Raw genomic sequence first — 21,435 nt, 5'->3', positions numbered from 1 at the left:
CTCTCTCTCTCTCTCTCGTCACCCACCTGGGGGGAAAGAGCTGAGCTTTTGTGAGGCAGCCCTGCAAGTGGCCCCACATGATGAGGGACCAAGGCCTGTGAACAACCACATGAGTGAGCATTAAAGTAGACCTACACCCACCTCCATTTGAGCCTTCAGGTGAAACTGCAGCCCTGCCCAACAGCTTGACTGAAACCTCATAAGAAACCTTGAGCCACAGATAGCCATCTAAACCATGCCTGGATTCCTGCCCGACAGAAACCATAAGATAATAAATATTTGTTGTTTTATGCTGTGATGTTCTGGGGTAATTTGGCATGGAGCAAAGGACAATGAATACACTAATGCAAGGCACAGGCTGTGACTGATCTTGGCCTGTACCTCCCAGGAAGCCCCAGAGCCAGTCCACCCAATATGCAGCTTCAGACCACACCTAACCACCACCCAACTATCTCCATGAGCAGCACATTCAAGGGGCAGACTCATCAGGGTACCAGAAGTCCATGAAACAAGTCCTGATTCATGGCGTCTCCCTCTGAACAGCAGCTCCTCCACAGTGGTCTCAGTCAGTCCTTGAAGTTGATCCACCTAGGGGTAAATCTCTCCCATTGATTAGCAACCAAGAAGCGTGCACACAGTCCACAAGGGGCACACCTAGAGAGCCCAGCTTGGGTGAATGGTGGTGGCTGTGCCACTGGGCCCTGTAGGGCACCTACTACATAAGGCCACTCTACCAAGACTGGGAGACATAGAAGCTCCACCCTAATACATAGAAACAAACACAAAGAGTTGGCCAAAATCAGGAGACGAGGAAACATGGCCCACATGAAAGAACAGAACAAAACTCCAGAAAAAGAACTAAACTGCCCTAGCCGGTTTGGCTCAGTGGGTAGAACCTCGGCCTGCAGACTAAAGGGTCCCAGGTTGGATTCCGGTCAAGGGCACATGCCTGAGTTGCAGGCTCGATCCCCAGTAGGGGGCGTTCAGGAGGCAGCCGATCAATGATTCTCATCATTGATGTTTCTATCTCTCCCTCTCCTTTCCTCTCTGAAATCAATAAAAATATATTTTTTAAAAAGAACTAAACAAAATGGAGACAAACAATCTACTAGATGTAGAATTCAAAACACTGATTATAAGGATGCTCAACAGACTTAGGGAAAGAATAGATAAACTTATTGAGAACTTCAACAAAAAGATAGAAAACATAAAAATGGAAATAGTAAACAAAAAAGAATCAGTGAGAAATGAAGAACATAGTAACAGAAATGAAAAATGCATTGCAGGGAATCAACAGTAGAGTAGGTAAAGCAGAGGATCAAATCTGCAATTTGGAAGATAAAGAAGCATACAACTCCAAATCAGAATAGCAAAAAGGGAAAACAGGCCAAAAAATTGAATAGTGTAAGGATTCTCTGGGACAACTTCAAGCATACCATCACTCACATTATGGGGTTGCTGGAAGGAGAAGAGAGAGAGAGCAATGAATTAAAAACCTATTTGGAAAACTATTGATGGAAAACTTCTCTGGTGCAAGAAATAGACATACAAGTCTTGGAAGCATTGAGAGTTCCAAACAAGATGAACGAACACTTTGTGGGTTTCCAGAGGTGTGAGGGATTGGGGGACTTGGTGAAAAAGGTGAGGGGATTAGGAAGTACAAATTGGTAGTTTCAGAATAGTCACAGGGATGTAAAGTACAGCATGGGGAATATAGTCAGTAATATTGTAATAACTATGTATGGTGCCAGATGGGTACTCTATTTATCAGGGTGATCACGTCATACGTTATATACATGTCTAATCACTGTGCTGTGCACCTGCAACTAATATGATATTGTTCCTCAACTGTAATAAAAAATAAAAAATTATTTTAAAAATACTTCTTTTTCTTTTTTAAAAATGTTATTTTTCCATTACAGTTGACATTCGATATTATTATATATTAGTTTCAGGTGTACAGCATAGTGGTTAGATAATTATATAATTTACAGTGATTCCCCAGATAATTAAAGTACCCATCTGGCACCATGCACAGTTATTACAGTACTGTTGCCTGTATTCTCTATGCTGAACTTTACATCCCCGTGACTGTTTTGTAACTGCCAAATTGTACTTCTTAATCCCCTCATGTTTCTCACCCAGTCCCCCCACACCCTCTCACCTCTGGCAACCATCAGTTTGTTCTTCTTCTGAAGAGGAAACTGAGACCCAGGGACAAAGAGATTTACGCAAGATAACTGGGCCTGAAAGCAGGCTATCTGCACACTCAGTCCAGTGCTCTCTCCTACATTCTAGTAATTTTACCAGAAGATGTTTCACGAAGGACTCAATTCTGAATTCAGCCCATCTGCTCTTAAATATCATATATTCTGTATCTTTCTTAACACCTTAGAAAATGTTACCTCTAAGCTGCATAGGTCAGTGATTATTTTTTTTCTTCCCCAAGCTCTGTTATTCTCTGAAGTATTAAATTTTTGAAGACAGTTGAGGGACTATTAAAATGTCCATAAAAATTAAATCATCCCCCTAAAGACGGAGAGATGTGGGCCACTCTCTCAAGCACGTTGAGGTCAAAGCCCTTTGTCTGTTGTAGATATCTAAACAATATCATCTTACATTTGAAGCCTTTCTCCAGAGAGCCCCAAACACTTACCACATGTAATCTTACTGTGGCAAGAATAGATCTTGATACTCCCACTTGCAGAGGGGAAAACAGAGGTTCAAAGAGTTTTAAGTGGTTCTTCGAAGGCATGTTAAATGGAGAGTGGTCCTAAGTAAAGGGCTCTGGGGTCCTCTAAGCCCCTCCCGGAATGCTTTACATCAGGACACCTTCTGCAGTGCATGCAGCTAGAAGGCGGGGCCATGACACCTCATCACCTCTGCGTCACATTGCCTGTCATTTTGGGAAGCTACCTCATACAGTGGCTTTGGGATGAGACCTGGTGAAATATCCCAGTTCCATACCTTACTATCTGTCTGACCTTAAATAAGTTCCCCAACCCTCCTGAAGTCTACTCCTCTTCTCTGGGAAAATGGAGATATTCATTTTTCTTGTTTTGTTTTCCCACCAGACCATGAGCTCCCGGGAAGCTGGGACACTGGACAGATAACCTGTGTCACCAGCACTGGCACCAGCCACCCAGTACATGTATGTTGAACTGTCAAGTTGTTGGGTGAACTGAGGTAGACAGTCCACCTAAATCCCCTAAGGTCCTGCCTAGCGTATGTGTTCCAGGGGCTTTCACACACATGACCTGGGGTCCTTCCTGCAGGAATCCTCAGAAGTTGAGAGTTTTTTTCTCCAGTTCCACTGGAGATAATGTGAATGTCTTCTGTCACTCAAGGCTTAATTTGGGAATACAAAGTGACACCCTCCCCATGCACAAGAAAACAAGATACCTTCTGTTGATTAGGGTCCTACGAACCACCTTATCCCAAATTCCAGAATCCAGCAGCAGATAAAATAATGCACCCAAGCCAGACAAATTGATTATCAGCCCTGGCTATGCATCAGCAGCCCCTTGGAAGCTTTTAAAGTAAACAGTCAAAAATAAGCCAACAGGCAAGGGATCCATCTCCAAAATCTGATTCAGAAAGTCTAGGGTAGGGCTCTACATATATATTTTTTCTACTTGACTGTGATGCCTTGCCTGGTTTAGGAATCTTTGCATTTGACACATATACGTTATTATTTCTCTTAAAAATCCAGTGTCTTCCAAGCAGGGAGAAAAAACAAACAAACAAAACAAAAACCACTAGTTGTCAAATGAAATAGCTAATTCCTTTCAGAAAAGGACATCTTAGTGAAACATTTTAGCAGTCAATCTTGGGCAGGAATTCTCATGGAAATGGAACAGTTGGTCCATTCCCATTCGCTCACCCATTCACACTCATCCATAGATGCTACTGGTTGGAAGTGCCTCCAAGCTGCTCAACTGGATCAATCCTGATCCAACATGCAGCAATGCAAACAATGGATTTAAGGGAGTGCTAGGGTGTCTGGGGGAATTTCCACCTCCCCCTGGGCATTTTGTGCAGAATCCAAGGATCCCCCACCTTTGGCTCCCTGCCTTTCCAGGCTGTGACGAGGTTCAGTGGAGTGTGCTTCTCAGCTTTGCTGCCAGATATACGCTCTCACTTCACCCTGTGAAGCCTCCTTGACAAGCACAATTATATTGTCCATCATCAGCTGGGAGCTCTTTGCACAACTTCCCACATATTAAAAACCGGTTCCCACCCACATACCCTCTCCAACTTGCTCCTTCCAATCGTCCTTCTCTCTCTGCAAATGTATCCATTATTGTATGCCCAGGTTTTAGATTACTAGTAGCTATAATTGTTTGTAACAGCGCTGATCATTTGCTGGTGGCTCTGAAAATAAACAGCTTCAGCTCCTGCCATTGCAAACTTCTAATTCAGCAATACTGGCTGAACCCTGGACCCTTCTCTGAGTACACCTTGCAGTTACATCATTCTCACCCTCACATGTGTTCCTATCACCTGGAATGCTCATTCTGTTGGTCTCTTTTCCACTCCAGTACTCCTGACAGCTCCTGTCTTTCTTTCATGATTCAATTCAGTTCTTCTCTTCTCTGGAAAACTTCCACTGGCCACCCCTCTCCAAAAAATCAACTATATACATGTTTGTCTCCTGAGAAATGAGAGCCATTTGAGGATGGAAGAGTGACCCATCCTTCTTTGCATCCCCAATATCTGCCATGCGACGAAGTCCTAGGAATCTTTATTGAATGGATGAATGAATGAATCAATACAATGATCATACTAAGTTCAAACCACGCAGGAAACATTTTGAATATTATTGTTAGGTAGCAGTGCAGCATAGAAGTTCTGTGCATCAATAGAGATGGAGTTTTGAGCACTTCGTTGGTGAATTAATTTACTTACACTTAACTATCCCAGGCCTAGCAAAGTTGAAATAATTTATACCCAGATGGACTGTCTTTGAGAAATCACAGGAGGTGGTCTCGCTCAGCAATGAGGCCAGCTTTGTGTGTACACAGAGCGCCTTGCTTAGAAGGGCCCCTGGCTTGGTTCATTGCTTGGTTGAACTCCTTAACATCTTCCACACATTTTTCTGTTGCTTGGGACCTCAAAGCGTGTCGCCGATCCTACCCAGCAGAGCTGGTGCCAGCCCATCTGGCAAGTCGCCAGGAGGTTTATGGTATCGTCAGGATCTCCCCTGACTCTGTGACTGGTGCTGCCTTCTGTCTTTTTTTTTTTTCTGTCTTTTTTCTTTCGACCATTTAAAGACCCAAGGGACTGCAGACCCCAGAGTTGGTATTTTGCCCATGGGAAAGTGCCAGGGTTAGTCATCACCCAGTGAAAAACGTTTAAAAGGCACTTAAAACAGAAATAGAGAGTCTATTTAAAAGTCCTTTCTAACTTGAGAAGTAACTGCAATTCCATGGACCTCCTCATGGCAACTTTCCGTTTTATTTCCTGGCATCTGCAGGCATATTTTAAAGATAGAAATGAGCAGTCACTTTGAGTTCTTCCACTGTAATAGGGTTTTACTTGCCTCCCACAGACAATGAAAGGAGAATTTTAGGCCAGCCTAAAAATTCTATGGCTTAATTTTAGTGTTAAAAAACTGGCCAAAAAGTGCATCCCTTGAGATAACTTTATAATGAGACTTTTCACAAAAATGATTTTCTAAGTAAAGCTAGTGTCTTTCTGAGCACAAACTAAAATGAGGAATGCAGATACCCAGAAAAAGAACGCTTACACAATATATAAGTATCTTTTTCTACAACTATTCCAGTTGGTATGTGTGGTGAGCATTAAATTAGCCTAGAAATACCTTGAAATTTAGACTTCTCTCCAAAAGTGATATTAAAGAGTTATTTTCCATGTATGTGATGTTTGTAATAGTTATTTTACTTATTTCAAACATGATCTGTGTCCACTGCATAGAATCTGGAAGGACAAGCAAAAAGGAAAAACAGGTCCGTTCTAACCACTGTTGCCATTTTGGTAAGAAGTACCTTCTGCCTTTTTTACTTTACAAAAAGTGGCTCATAAACTAGATATTATTTTGGAACCTGCCTTTTTCACTGGCTTGCAACATACAGGGGTGGACAAAAGTAGGTTTATACTTGTTTGTAATAAATAACACAATACTTAATAAATAATAATAGAAGAGTAAACTCTTCACATACTCACAACTGTAAACCTCCTTTTGCCCTCCCTTTATTTCAGTGTCTTTATATGTTCTTTTACACTTTCAGATGATGAAGTAAAGGTATTCTGTGATATGTATGTATTAGATTTTATTGAACCAGTCCTCATTCTTGGAAAATTGGGTAGTTTCCAAGTGTGTGGTGTTTTTTTCATAAATGCAGACAGTGAAAAAAAATGAGGATGCTTAATATATCATAAATGTATTACGTACATTTTTAATACTAAATATTCCTGGTTTCTCTGTGTTGCACCCTTTTGAGTTTCTTCAGTTCTTTAACCGTGCATTTGCAGTGGTCATGCATGCGCATGCATATCCCCTCCATTCATTGCATTGCCATGCTAGTACACCTGCTTTGGTCCTCTGGTTGTTTCTTCTGCAGTTCAGCATGCTTTGCTTTCTTCCTGTATGCAAGGCTCTGAGCTCAGTACAGAGTACAAAGACAATAAGACACAGTCCCTCTGCCCAAAAGGTACCTTAATCGAGTAGGATAGAAGACATAAATATAACTAATGATCATGCAAAAATAATGGTAAGGGAACAAAGAAAAGGCAGTAACTGGGGAATTAAGGAAACTGTGCCAGAGGATACCCTGCACATACGTAGGGTTTTGACAAAGGAAGGAGGGGAAGCGAACCTTCTGAGCAGAAGGAAGAGCAAGGGCCAAGGCCTGAGGAGTAAATGTGGGTGATGTCTTCAGGAGCGCATGGAGTAGACAGTACATGACGAAAGTGGAGCAGAAGGTGACCCCAAAAGGGCTGGGACCAGGCTCAAAGGCCTGACAGCCATTCTCAGAAGTTTTTACTTGTGACTGTAAGAAGTGAGAAGTCAGGAACCATCTTGAGCAGCTGAGCAAGCCTGGATCCAGTTTTAGGACTTAACTCGGGTTAAGATTGGCCAGGAGAGGGTAGAGTCTGCAGTAGCTTGTAGTCGGGAGTCTTGCAGCAGTCTAGGTGAGAGGGGACGGGAGCCTTACCTGGCTGTGGAACCTGCCTCAAGACAGGCGGTAGATTCGGATTCAGATGGGAGGGCGGGGCTGGGAAGATATGCGGGAAGCTATTCATGTAAGTAATCCCTTGTCACATTGCTGAGCTACTAGAGTTAGGGATGATGTCTTTGGGCTCCACTTGCCCTCAGTGCAGTGCCTCATCCTATTAAATGGAAGGGTCAGAGCCAGTGTTTCCTGTGAGGAAGATAGAACCCTTGCACTTCTCAAAAGTAACTACTGTCTTTTAAGGATAAGGCCGTAGCAAAGGAATGCAGTGGCATATTCAAGAACCAAAGCTTTGTTTATCATTTTTCTCCTAAAGACAATCCTTATAGTTTAACTAAGAGCATGCCTTAATCACCATGCCTGGGTCATAAAAGCTATGAAATCTAAATAGACTTGTGAGATTTTAAGCGCTTATGAATAGGCATTCAGGAAGGCAGGAGAAAACGTTGGTTCAAAAACCATCTATTAGGTTGCCTGGGGCATGGAATCGGGGGACTGGCTGCAATGGGACATGAAGAACTTTAAGGATTAAAATGTTCTATATCTCAATGAGGGATGTGCGTGTCAGAATTCATGAGCTGCACACTTAAAACATGTTCATGTTGTTGTATGTAAATTATGACCCCTCAATGAAGTTCATATAAAAATGATTAGAACCAAAATTTAAAGTGTTACTGGAGTCCGTTTATTGCTACTGTTTCAAATTACTTCTTTCCCAGATATATACAGACCGTCCTCAAAAAAGAATACACACTTTGTCTGTAGATTCTATTACATATTGAGGATGAAATGTATTTTAGTAAACACTGCCTTTATCATTAGACAAAGTGTGCATACAGCCTGTATTCCATATATATTTAAACCCTTTTCTAAAATCCAGTTTATAGCAATTTTGTATGGCCCACATATTGTGTGTGCTGCTTATAGGCCAGATCCTGTGCAGTCAGTCACAGGAGGGTATAGCAATGAGTGTCACAGACAGGGCCTTGTCCTGACAGAGCCAGAGCAGCTGCCAACATAAGACCTCAAAGTAAGCTCTTATTGGGTTTCTTAATTTAGCAAGCTTGATCTTTGGAGGAGGGGAGAAAACATTTTTTTAAAGATCAAGTTGAAAAAAATCTCAATGCACTTGCTGTGTTTGTTGCCCACTCCTGCCATTTGGTTCTGGTGCTGACTTTAACACCTTTAAAATCTCAAACATAAAGCGGAGTTATTCTGACACTGGATTAGATCCTTGGGGATGATCCTCGCCGTGGACGTTATTTCTCCCTGGGGTGTAAGAGTCTTGCTCTGAGCTGTATATGTGAACTCTGAACATTTAACTGAATGGTATGAATCTGCTGTGTTGAGTTTTTTTCTGTTCATAAAATCCAATAGCTCAGTGGTCGGCAAACTCATTAGTCAACAGAGTGGCCAACTGCGGCTCACGAGCCGCGCAGTTTGCCATCCACTGCAATAGCTCATCATGATCAAGGGGTCTATGGACTTTTTCTTTGCCGATATGGCCCACCTTTGCCCAGGTCTAGCAACGTAATGGGCGGTTGGGGGAGAAGGGTAGTAGTCCTTTGGAAATAAAAACCAGTGTCATTAGTTTAACTTGGAAATGAATCATAGTGCTGGAAGATCCTCTTAGGCATCACCTGACCTCGGTTCTGTCGTTTTAAAAATGAAGAGAAATGAGGCCCAGTGAAGTGAAGCGACTTGTCCAGGTTTACTTGCGTAGTTTCGGCAGATCATGGGCTAGCAGCGAGGTGTCCTGTCTTCCAGGACTGGACCCCATTGTCAGTCCCATGTCCAAAACGCCCATCTTCCCATTTGGCCAAGTTGAGAGGAACTTCACCTCCATTTAGAAACCTTTCAAGGGAAGGAATATACATGCCCTTAGCAATCCACCCCAGGATTTCACAGCCTTCCCTACTGGGAATTTTTATGTGCTATTTTTGTCCTCCAGCCTCACTCTACAGAATGCCACTACCTATTACTTCCTTGGAGCAAATAGGGATTTTAATCATTCTCCTTTTACTTGATGTTAATCCTCTGAAGGCCTGCTCCATTTGCCACAGCTAACGTGCAGAAACTTCACTTGCAATGAAAGTCATACTTCTCTTGGTAGCCTGGCATTTCAGCATTTTAAGAAGCTAAGTAGCTCCGTCCTCATTAAATTAAGGCCCAAATTGGAGAACAGAATTACATACTTAAAAACACAGACACAAAATGATGGATTAATGTTATACCTCCATGTAACACATCGTGACATGTGGTAAGAGCATTGGACCAATTAGCGAGCGAGTCTTCTGCTCGGGTTCATCTTTTCTGCTGGGTATTGTAGCAAAGGGATGGCGATTTGAAGGATGGCATTTATCAAACGCCCTTGGGTAGGAAGTTTCTGCTTTAGTGACATGACCTGCATTCATTTAACAATGACAGCACCCCACTGCCTGGAAACACAGCCCAGAAAGTGCCACACCAAAAGTACGGCCTCCAAATTGGCATTTACACGTCCGACTTTATTTCTAGAAATCATTAAAAGCCATCGCAATCGTGTCTCCATTGGAGTTAATATGTTTCAAAAATGCATATCCTGCTCTTTCCTTGGGAGCCACCAAATCCTAAGTGATGCCATTACGCGGGTTCGTTGGTTTGGGATCCCACCCCCCCACTCCTCCCACCTTTTGTGGTCTTGCTCCCATATCGGTCTGATTGGTAACAGACAGGAGACGTAACCAATAAATCTCCCAGTTCCTCCTGGTGTGAATGCCCAAGATACTGTCAAAAGCAAAACGTATGGGGAGGTGGGGGGAGTTTAGGTCAGCAGCTTGGGGGGGAGGGGGTGGTTTTTCTGCGTGGTAAAGCAGAAAAATCCCGTCATCGAGTGGAAATGCACAGGATCTGCCCGGCGGGGAGCCATGGTCTTTGTGTGGCTGATTAATGTCAGCCTTGTAAGCACAGTGCCCCAGCCACAGGGCTGGCCCGCTGAGCAGACGCGGGAGAACACAGCATCTCCTGCTCGGGGGTCTGAGCAGAGTCCGGTGCCTCTGAATGGGGCTGGACGAGAAAGCTGAAGACCGGGAACATGGGAGCTATGTTTGAGATTTCAGCTATCTGTCCCAGTGAAGGGGGCACCGGCAGCCATTTAAAAGAGCACCTTCCCTTCGGGCCTTGCTTCCACAGGGAGCGGCACCGTTGCAAATCCAGCCCCTGTCTCTCCCAACTCAGCTGCTCCCCGCACAGGGAATCCAAAAGGACCTGCTTCCTAAACGATCGTCAGGCCTGAAGAGGAAGTGTGTGCAAGAGCAGAACTTACATCCTTAAAGGGGTTGAGCAGGGAGCATTGGGAAAACGGGACTTTGGCCCTGGTGCTTACCCTAAAAATGCTAGTGGCGCCAGGCAAGTCCATCCGCCTTGGTTTATGCATCAGTGGAGTGCGCTTTAGAGTTGTCAGCAAATGCTCAGAGGAAGGCCCCTGCGTGAATCCCCTGCCCCATCTTATTGTTGGGGAAACATGGCCTTCCATGAGTAGGGGGTGAAAGTCAAATCCACAGGGAATGTGTGTGATTTAAAAACCTGAAAACTATGGGATGCATGTATGTCCATTGCTCATATGTTTCCATAAATTCCTTCTTGAGACTTTGAGGGGTGTCCTGTGACCATCCAACTAGTCAAGGCAGCTTCTGGGGCAGACCATCTGCTCTGACACCCAGGCAGTGTTCCTGTTTTTCAGGCGCAAGCTTGCTCACCTCCACAACCGTCTGTGCATTTACCCTAGGAATTTATGCTGAAAAAGTAAATCTTCCAGACACTGTAAAAATAGCCCAAAACCATCCTGAAAACCTCTGCTCTGGGGCCTGATTTCTAGAGGCAGCAAGAGAAGAGAAAAGCCTCTTTTTTTTCTTTTCTTTTTTTTAAATCTCACCACCAATAAGATCAGAGATTGGTGTTTATATATTATACGGTGGTTGTTGTGAGAAATAAATTAAAGTCAATGATGAAACTTTAGAAAAAAATGGACTCTCTGGAACGGAACCAAGAACAAGCTCTTAGCGTTGACCTTTTGGTTAAAGCCACATAATGCAATTTATGTCATCCCCTCTAGATGTATTATTTTATTGGTTTGCTGGGAATTTTGGCTTAAGGGAAATGGTACAGTGGAGGAGTCACTGCCAAATGTCCGTCCCCGTGGTGAGGTGTTACCATGGAAAACAGCACAGGCCTAGGCCCTCTGAGTGCTTCTGTCCTGCCGGTCCCTGATTCACAAAAGACGCTTTCAGACGTTGTCATAGCGGAAGTCATGACTGCTGGCTGTCCTCATTAAGAGCACTTAGGAACAAAGTGGTGCTTTTTCAGCCTACACAGCTTTTAAAATTTTATTCTTATAAATCTTAACGACTGGTGAATTTGAGGTTTATAAACCTTTTTGCAGTGCGGAGATCCTCGGATGAAAACTGTTAAACCAGTTTTCAGAACCAGAAGTCAACCCAATCATCAGTCACTAACTTGCTGGTTGATGATGGATATTTCCTGGTTGATATGTTTCAGTTTTCGTATATATTAAGATAATATTGTATTTTGGCAACTAAGTGCACTTCTTTAAATCATAGAGCTGGAGGTCACCCTCTGACTAGATCTCCCCCCTTCTTCGATGGGGTGCGCCGGGCTCACTGGCCATTAGGTTTCTTTTACATTCCCTTATGACCTCATCCATTCTCCTGGCTCAGTGGGCCATCTGAACGCTGAGGACCCTCCGACTTACAGCGCCAGCTTGAACCTGTCTGTCGCCAGCCCCCTGCACTAACTTCCTACTTGAATCTCTACTTAAATATGAAATGCCCATCCCAAATTTAATTTGTCCAAAATGCGGTTCCAGATCCATCCAAATCCTCGTCCTCTTTCATCCTCTCCATCCCTGCCGATGGTAACTCCCTCATTTCACTTGCTCAGGCCAAAACCTAAGAGTCATCCTGGAATCTTCTTTTTCTCCCACATCCCATAGCTTGCCAGCGCCACAATCAGAAAACCGTCATATTTCACTGTTAAGGGAGAGGAGGGTGCCTCGTCTTCCCCTGTTGCTTATGGGTGTGGGCTTCTTGGGGTACCACTGGAATAAGCATTGCCAGGGGCCCCGCAGGAGAGTGCTATATAGTAGAAAGCTTTATTTCTGTGGAATCACACCCCTGAGTTTCCAAAGTCCCATTTTCCTTTGTTTAGACATAGAAGAAATGTCGCTGGGGTTTCAGCAGGACTGAAATCAGAGCCAGTGTCCTGAGTTTCCTTTCCATTTCTGTACAGTCCAGTTATTGCATCAGGCCAGCTTAGCTTGTTTCCCGCTGCAGCCCATTAGTCCATTATGTGGGAGTCCTCATGGCTGAGGGCCACAGGGGCCAATGCAAGAGAGAGTGGAGGCAAAAGAGCCCCACAAGCCAAGAGTCCAGCGCAACAATTGAATGAATTCCTTTGTTTAGGGGAATATGTATTCCCAAATGTTCACACCCTTGCAGTGGCCACGCCCATTCTGACCAATCATCTCTGTCCCCAGGTGTGATTGACAGGAAAGTACCTTCCCTATGTCACCCCTCCTTTACTGGGCATGTGTCTGTCTTCCCTTTATTAGATCCTTCCCCCAGTGTCTTTTTGTGTGTATATGTGTGTGTGTGTTGTTGTTGTTTTTTGTTTCTTTTTTAAATTTTATTTTATTGTTTCAGGTATTACAAATAGTAGTGCATATGTCTCCCTTTTTTTTCCCCATTGACCTCCCCCCGGCCTCTCCTACTCCCTGGCACTTGCCCTTATCCCCCTACCCCAGTGTCTTGCATCTGTTGGTTGTGCTTATATGCATGCATACAAGTCCTTCGGTTGATCTCTCACCCCCGCCCCCCAGCCCTCCCCTACCTTCCCGCTGTAGTTTGATAGTTTGTTCGATGCTTCTTTGCCTCTATCTATTTTTGTTCAACAGTTTATAATGCTGGGAACATGCTTATAGTGTCTGGCCTTCCCTTTCTTCCTTTCCTGTTATGAATAACTAGTTAATTACAACAGTATCTTCACCACCTGCATGTTCAGGGTAGATCTGGAACCAGACCCCTTCTCACTTCTCATCCCTTTCACCACCACCTTGTTCAAGCTGCCATAGCACACACCTGTATTCCTGTGGGAGCCTCCAGCTGGTCTCCCTGCTTCCTCTCTTAACTGCTCTTCAGTCATGAGCGATCCTGTTAAAATCTAAGTCACATCACATGACACCCCCAGCCCTCCAATGGCTTCCCACCGGACCACCCCACCCACAGTATATGCTCCCTGATCTCATCTTCATTTCTCTCTTCTTGGCTCCAGTCACACTGTCTTCTCCTCGGTGCTCCAACGCCCGGATGGGCTTCCGCCTCAGGACCTCCACACTGCCTGTTCCTCTGCCTGAGTGTTCTTCTGCAGCCAGCTGCACTGCTCACTCCCTCCTCTCCTCGGGGGTTTTTACTCAAATGTCAAGGCCTTCCCTGGCCGCCGTGTTTAAAATTACCACCCTTCCCTCCGTCTCCCAAATACTCTCTCCCCCCAGCACTCCTATGCCCCCTTATGGCTTTATTTTTCTCCCTTTTTACCCCCAAACATGCAATTTATTTTTATTCTTTGTTGTCAATCTCTTATTTACTCCCACTGGGATGTAAAAATTTCCACAGCAAATGTTTGGCTTTTGCCCATTTCTGGAATCGCTGACATCTAGAATAAAGAGTGCCTGGTAGATTCTAGGTAAACATTTATTGAAGTGATTAATTCATTAATTTTGTATTTCTCTTTCTGTGGCACTAGAATAAACAGTGCCTGATAGGCGCTAGGAAAACATTTGTTGAAGTGATTAATTAATTGATTAATTAATCACTTCTCTTTCTGTGGCACATCTTTTCACACATGTATTTATTGGCATCTTAGATATTTTCCTTCAATATATGAGGAATATCCAACTGTTTCTGATATTTGTTGCCAGTATTTATTTCTTTACTATTTAATTTACTTACATAGATATTTACAAACTGAAGTTGACATCTTTGTAGGAGCAAATCCGTGGGTTTCTAGTCTATAGTTGCTGTTTTTCTTTGCGTGGTCCTTCAGAGGCAGCACAGCCACAGTATTCTCGAGCCCAGCATCGGGCTGCATTTCCTTGCACTCACGCTCTTGCGTCTCCCGCAGGCATCAATAGGAAGGTCGTGTACTCCCTGGCCGACTCGGCCGGTGGGTTCTTCTCCATTGACGCGTCGTCCGGCATCATCATCCTGGAGCAGCCGCTGGACCGAGAGCAGCAGCCCTCCTACAACATCAGCGTGCAGGCCACCGACCAGAGCCCTGGGCGGGCCCTGTCCTCCCTCGCCACCGTCACCATCACCGTCCTGGACATCAACGACAACCCCCCTGTGTTTGAAAGGAGGGACTACCTGGTGACAGTGCCTGAAGACACCTCCCCTGGCACCCAAGTCCTTACCGTTTTCGCCACCAGCAAAGATATCGGCACAAATGCTGAGATTACATATCTCATTCGGTCCGGGAATGAACAAGGGAAATTTAGGATCAACCCAAGGACAGGTGGGTAAACAGCAGCCTATTTAGAATTCAAGGCTTCTTTCTGTCCTGCTTCCACTCCGACCCCCTAACCACTTTTCCTGGTGGGCTCTTTCTCCTGCCACTTCCCTGGCAGCAGAAATAAGACTTCTCATAGCAGGGCCTGCTGGCCCATCCCAGAGCGCCCTCTGGCACCCTGCTCCTAAGGATGCCCTCCTCAGTGGAAGCCCCTGCTGCGGGCTCTCTCGGCAGATACTTGACCCCCAGGCTGTCTCCAGGATTTCCCGCAGGAAGGTTGGGAGAAGTGATGTGCTTCCTAGCTGGGGAGAGGAAGTATTCTTTGCACAGCAAGCACAGGTTTTGTTTATTTCTCTCTCTTGGCTGTTTGTTTCTTGGTTCTCTAACTTGGATCATGAGTTTTGGAAGTGCTCCTGGAGATGAGCGTCTACTCACCACCATCCACACTCAGGCTGCCACTCTCTGGTCACCTGCCAAGGCAGACATTGATAAGTGACCCGCAGTTCCTCCCACCCGCACCCCAGGCAGCTGGAACTGGGACCGTATCTGAATCCTGTTCACAACACTGTCATTTCTCACCACACGCTTTTGAAACCCTGGGGAAGGTATGGCGTCATCTAGGGCAGCGGTCGCCAACCTTTTGGACCTCACGAACCACCAGTGCTCCAGGGACCACTGGTTGGCGACCGCTGATCTAGAGAAAAGGTGCCCAGGAAGAAACAAGAGAAACCCTCAGAGCTTTTGCATCAGAGAGTTAAAACTACTAGGGGTAATTTGGGTAAATAAAGGTGGTGATTTACAATATAAGCTTAGGTGTTTTTTGTAGAGTAAACATATTCATCCTTGTATTTTCATACAGTGTTTGTGTTAATATTTTCAAAGTAGTCCCATTTTGCAAATAAGAAAGGTGAGTGTTACACTTCCCGGCCACTGAACATAAATCCCTCCTTACTCAAGGACTATGCACTTGTTGAGCAAGTTAGCAAAGGAAGTCCATTTGGATAGTCCAATAAATATAAACTAGAAGCTATCATAATTGGCATAATTAGCAACACTCACTAACAAAGCAGATGCACCAAATTCCTATTACATCATTAGTTATTTCTCACATTTTCCATATAAGGAAAAACAGAGCTTCAGAGAGGTTAAATAATTTCCCCAGGGTCTACTGTAAGTAGAGGATCCAGGATTTGAACTCAGATCTTCCTGACTTTGGAATACCTGCTTAACATCTAAATTACACCGTTATGCTATGGAGGGTGCAAAAAATGAAGGAGATAGAGTCCCTGACCTTAAGTATAGGGAGGTGCAAATATTGACGGAAGAATTACATTAGCGGCTTCTCCCAGCAGTAACTCTGTTTATTAAGGTCATTACTTCAAATTAAAAGGTATGGGGCTTTTCCTCATTTAAATATGTGTTAGTCTTAGCTGGTCTAATTATGATATTGTATATGGACACCATGGGGAAATGGTTAAGTACTGTTTACATTTGGCGCTGGATAACGAGACATGGAGTGCTAAGGGTGATAACTGCTAAGAAAACTTAATTATGGAGAGAAAAAGGCTCCTGTAATTGGTATGACTTCTGTCTCTCGCCTTAAGTGAAGGGCAGCCTTCGCTGCTAGAGAAGTTGGATGTGACATACACACCTTGGTCCTGCTGGTTGCTTTTCAGGTGGGAAAAAGGGTCATTGCCCTTGAGAGCTGCTCTGCAGGTGGTACAATGACCAGGAACCAATGGCAGAAGGAAGGCAGGATTGGGTTGCCTCACCAGAAAGGGCTAGGATGGGAGGGAAAGAGCTCTCGTGGAACTTCTCCCACGGGAGGCGCCCAGCAAGCTGCTTTCACCTGTTCTATTTGCTTAATTTAAATGTATCTGTGACACGGGCATGATCTCCGTCCTGTAGTTGTGGACCCTGAGCTCACACTTACTATTCGGCCATGATTCCCAGGTGTTTCCCTTCCCATTGTGTCACGATCCCTTGGCATTTCTGAGATGCTTGCCCTCTTTGTGCCATCCTAGTTTTAGATAAGCACAGAAAGCTGAAGGCCCAGAACATTGGAGCTATCTTTAATGAGATTTCAGCTTTCTGGAAGTATTTACTTGCTGACGAGGGATGGGGTCATACACTCACACCCACACATTTCGGCTCATTCTCGGTCAGCCCGGGTCCACTTGAGGAGTCACTGGGAGACACTTATCAGGGGTGTGGTTCTTGTCCCTACTGCCTAGTTGCATGAGGACGACTAATGCCAGAGGCTTTCCGGCTGCTTGAGAAAAGGACTATTGCAGAAACATGCAGAGACTTGACGCCTTCAGCGATGTTTCTGATGGGTCACCCTGTTTTAACTGAAAGCATTCATCAGACTCTGGGTGCTTTCAGAAGGGCATTCAATAAACAAATTCCTGGATAGCTAATATTCTTGGCTGGAGGTGATGTTATAAATATTTCCATGATTGTGAAACTGCTTACACTGTTTTTTTCCCATTCAAGTCTAAAGCTCCCCGTTTCTCTTCAAAGGGGGTATTTTAGTCTCTGAAGTCCTGGACTATGAATTATGCAAAAAGTTTTACCTGGTGGTGGAAGCTAAAGATGGGGGCACCCCAGCTCTCAGCGCCGTGGCCACCGTCAACATCAACCTCACCGATGTGAATGACAATCCTCCCAAGTTCAGCCAAGATGTCTACAGCGCTGTCATAAGTGAAGATGCCTTGGTTGGGGACTCTGTCATTTTGGTAGGTGCCAGTGGGAGGTCCAGATGTCTGGGGCTAATAATCCTCAAGAGAGTGAAAAAGTGAGCCAAGTCTGTCTTGGATTCTCTCCACACTTTCCTTTCAGTGTCCTTTTAACCCCAAGAACCCTAGTGAGGCACCAGTCTTTCAACTGTTCCTTCTCCAGTGTGACTATTAGAAAGGGTTTGAATAATGCATTTATATGAAGGTGCAAGTGACTGGTAATCACTGTCCTCCCAGGAATGTGTATTTTTTGAGAAAATAAGACACACCATGGAATGAAGTTGTAATCATAATAATGGCTCCTGCTAGCTTGTGACCTTAGATGATAAGTTATTAGGTAGCTAAGGAGAGAATAAAATTCCTCCCAGCCCCTTACAGAGAGAGAGAGAGAGAGAGAGAGAGAGAGAGAGAGAGAGAGAGAGAGAGAGAGAGAGAGAGAGAGAGATTGGAGCAAGTTTAAGATGAATAGGCCACTCTTAGAGGAGTTCTTTCCAGAAGGGTTTTCTTTCTAATACCAGTAAGAACAAATCATGTGTTGCGAGAACACAGGCTCTCTTGGACTTACACATTACATTTTTGGAAACAATGAATCCCATCCTTACCATGCTCATCATCCCTAGGTTGGGCAGGTCCCTCCCACTCATCCTCATCTCTGGCTCTCCCAGCACCAGGCTGTGGGTGTGCATTCTTTACACGTCAGAGGCAGGCTTCCCAGGCCCTCTCTCCTTCCTGGACATTACAAAACTGTTTCCACACATATAAGTCCCAGCCACACCAACATGAGCAGCAGACAGTGGGGAGTATGTTGGCCAGGTGGGAGAGGGAGTTTTTTGGGGTTTCCATAACATGAAAATGCATAGGTTGAGAATTGGAAAAGAATCGTAAGAGTATCCCTAACAGTTAGCTCTGGCTCTATCCTTACTAGCTCAGGGCCTGAGGAAAATCAGGCCTAACTAGCAGCAGGCTGTAGGCAAGTAAAAACTAACAAATAAAATGGCAGCTCCAGCAATAGTGGCTTCCTTCTTGAGCCAACCCCGTCATCTCTTCCTGGGGTTATGCTCTGTCGCTGCTGATCGTAGCGCCTACGAAAACCGCCAGAGCTGGGCCCATTTGTGCAGACCTGGAACCCTAAGAATAAACCTTTTGTGTCAAGCATTTCCTTGTTTTGCTTGTGTCCCATCAAGCTAATAGCAGAAGATGCAGATAGCCAGCCCAACGGACAGATTGCTTTTTCCATTGTGAGTGGCGATCGGGACAATGAATTTGCTGTGGATCCTGCCTTGGGACTTGTGAAGGTTAAGAAGAAATTGGACCGGGAACGGGTAAGCTAGTTTAAGTCAGCTCCCCTCCCACCCACTCCCATCCGCACCCATCCCTTCCCTGGAATCAGGCACTGGCTCAGTGAGTATCAGTAGGAAGATTCTCTGTTCTAAGTGCTGAGAGTGAAAAGGGAGGGGCTACAGTGCAGCACTGTGTATTTGCGTTAGAACGTTGGAAGCCTTTTCTGCCAATAGATGCTGGCGGTTTCTTACGAATGTTTTAAGGAAAAGCAAACATGTATCTTCCTGGATGGTTTGAAGTTGGTCCTTCCTCCAGCAAGGAGACAGAAAAGCATCTTGAGCACTGGGATCCTGTGGTGCAGAAGGATCCCCTGAAGGAATCTAGGTCAAAAAGAATGATGCAGAAAATTCCTTTGTCCAAGGTTGAACTAAGTTTCTAAACATTATCTTTTTTGGCCAAAAAATACTATCCTCCAGGAGAAATTAAGTACGGGAAAAGGGTGCTCTAGCAGTGATGCTAACAAGCAGAACGACTTCACTGGTTGATATAGACCCCTAACTCCTGAAGTATCAAAACTGATAAGGTATGCCGAAACCGGTTTGGCTCAGTGGATAGAGCGTCGGCCTGCAGACTCAAGGGTCCCAGGTTCGATTCCGGTCAAGGGCATGTACCTTGGTTGCGGGCACATCCCCAGTAGGGGGTGTGCAAGAGGCAGCTGATCGATGTTTCTCTCTCATCGATGTTTCTAACTCTCTATCCCTCTCTCTTCCTCTCTGTAAAAAATCAATAAAATATATTTTAAAAAAAAACAAAAAAAAACAAAACTGATAAGGTAGACCAGTGTTGACAACGGTCCTGTCTGAACAAAGGCCAAGAGCTGCGATGCTAACCAGGGATGGTTTTGCCCCCCACCCCGGGAACATATGGTCCCCCCCCCACACCATATGTTTGGAGGCTGTCAATTTCCAGTTGTCACAAATTGGCAGGAGGTGATACTGCCTTCTGGTAGGTTGAGACCAGAGATGCTACTTAGACATTGTACAAGCACAGGTCCGCCCCCAACAACAGTTACCTGGCCCCAGTGGTGCCAAGGTTGAGAACCCCTGGTTTAGAATCAGAGAGAAGATGGCTGAACTTTAACAAAGCTGAGCAGAGCCTGCAGCGCCTCCGAGTTTGTGCCGAAGGAAGGCGACGCTGCGCTTCCTCACTGTCAGCTCTGTGCCTCGACAGGTGTCCGGATACTCCCTGCTTGTCCAGGCAGCAGACAGCGGCATTCCTGTGATGTCGTCAACTGCCACCGTCAACATTGACATCTCTGATGTGAACGACAACAGCCCGGTCTTCACACCTGCTAACTGTACCGCCGTGATTCAGGTGCGTGAACCGGGCCTGTCGGGCACTTGTCTAGACACACTCGGCGTCCTTTCTCTGCGGTTGCTCGGCATGGTTTATTACCGTGTTTTACCTAACGTCAACGGACCCAGGGCTGGTATCAAAAGAGTCTGAATTTTCTACTGCAACTGATTCACAAACGTTGATCAGTGCAACCACCAGTGGGGTTCTTTCAAGTGTCAGGGACTTTCCACACGCCGTCTGTCCCCACCCCAACCCCGTGAAGTGCGATGGTGGCTCAGCCCCCACGTTACAGGGAAGGAGCTAAGGATCCGAGCAGTTAAGTAGCCCACCCAAGATCATGCAGCGAAGTGGTAGAGTCAGGATTAGAGCTCAGATCTGTCTTTGGCAAAAACTGTTTTCTTTCCACGGAGGCTGCCTTTAAGCCACTTTGTACTATCCTGGCGGGGGAGGGAGATTGATACTAACTGGGTCATCAGTCAAAGGGAGACTGGGCATCAGGATAGAGCCGCTACTCACTAAAACCACTCTTCCATAAGCAATTTGTTTAGCACTTCAAATCCACTAGCTCTTTAAAATTAGATGGAGTATCTTCTGGCATTCTACAATCAGAATGACTCTCTTTCCCATCTGTTTTTCTCTTATTCAAAAGATATTTAATTAGCGCAGTGCTGGGCCCCAAGCTACCTCCACTTCCCCGTGTTTCTAGAAGCTGGAAACCAACCTCAGGAGGCTTAGGAAATCCAGTCCGGGAGTACAGTCGGTGTGGAGGACTTAGCAGAGACCAGATTGATATACATGTCTTGGGGAGGGGGGAGGGCCGGGGGCGGGAACCCCAGATAGTCTAGAGAATCAGCTTCTGCTTGATCCAGTTTGGCCTCAGAATCACCCCTCACGGGGCCCAGGGCTTTGTGGGTGGAAGGTAAGATGAGAGTGAGCCAGACCTTGAGGGGCCCTTTTGGAATAACATTCAAGACTTTGCGTCTGGCCATCCATAGCCTGCTCCCCTGCACCACTGAGCTAGGAATCGGGCGAGAGGCAGGCATACAGCCAGCAGCTTGCTGCTTCATCCCCCACCGCTTTGTCAGAGAAATCGGATCCCTTCACCTGCTGGTCTTTGGGTTTTCCTCTCCTCTCTGATGCTTTTTCCAGCAGCTGTGCATTCTTGTCTCTCTCCTGCTCCCACGGAGCTTCCCACAGGGTCTGCACCTTCCTCCAGTCCTCCTCCTCTCGGACGGCTCTTCTCTGAGACTGGCGCCCCTGGGCTCTCTCTGCCTCTCCCGCCACTGTGTGCTCGCCCCTAAACA

General features: G+C 45.4%; 1 protein-coding gene across 3 annotated transcripts in view; it reads left to right on the top strand.

Moving 5' to 3' along the window:
- The window catches only part of FAT3 (FAT atypical cadherin 3), a 528,869-nt gene that overhangs the window by 458,505 nt on the left and 48,929 nt on the right, over positions 1–21,435 (top strand). For all 3 annotated transcript variants that reach the window (XM_008149161.3, XM_028156960.2, XM_054725478.1), the window contains 4 exons: positions 14,373–14,762; positions 17,280–17,494; positions 18,679–18,816; positions 20,006–20,149. In XM_008149161.3, coding sequence (XP_008147383.2) covers positions 14,373–14,762; positions 17,280–17,494; positions 18,679–18,816; positions 20,006–20,149 — 887 coding nt within the window. The remainder of the gene's footprint in view (positions 1–14,372; positions 14,763–17,279; positions 17,495–18,678; positions 18,817–20,005; positions 20,150–21,435) is intronic.

Source organism: Eptesicus fuscus, chromosome 13 (genome assembly GCF_027574615.1).
Source record: "Eptesicus fuscus isolate TK198812 chromosome 13, DD_ASM_mEF_20220401, whole genome shotgun sequence".
Lineage (NCBI taxonomy): Eukaryota > Metazoa > Chordata > Mammalia > Chiroptera > Vespertilionidae > Eptesicus > Eptesicus fuscus.
This window is presented reverse-complemented; position numbering and strand designations above follow the sequence as displayed.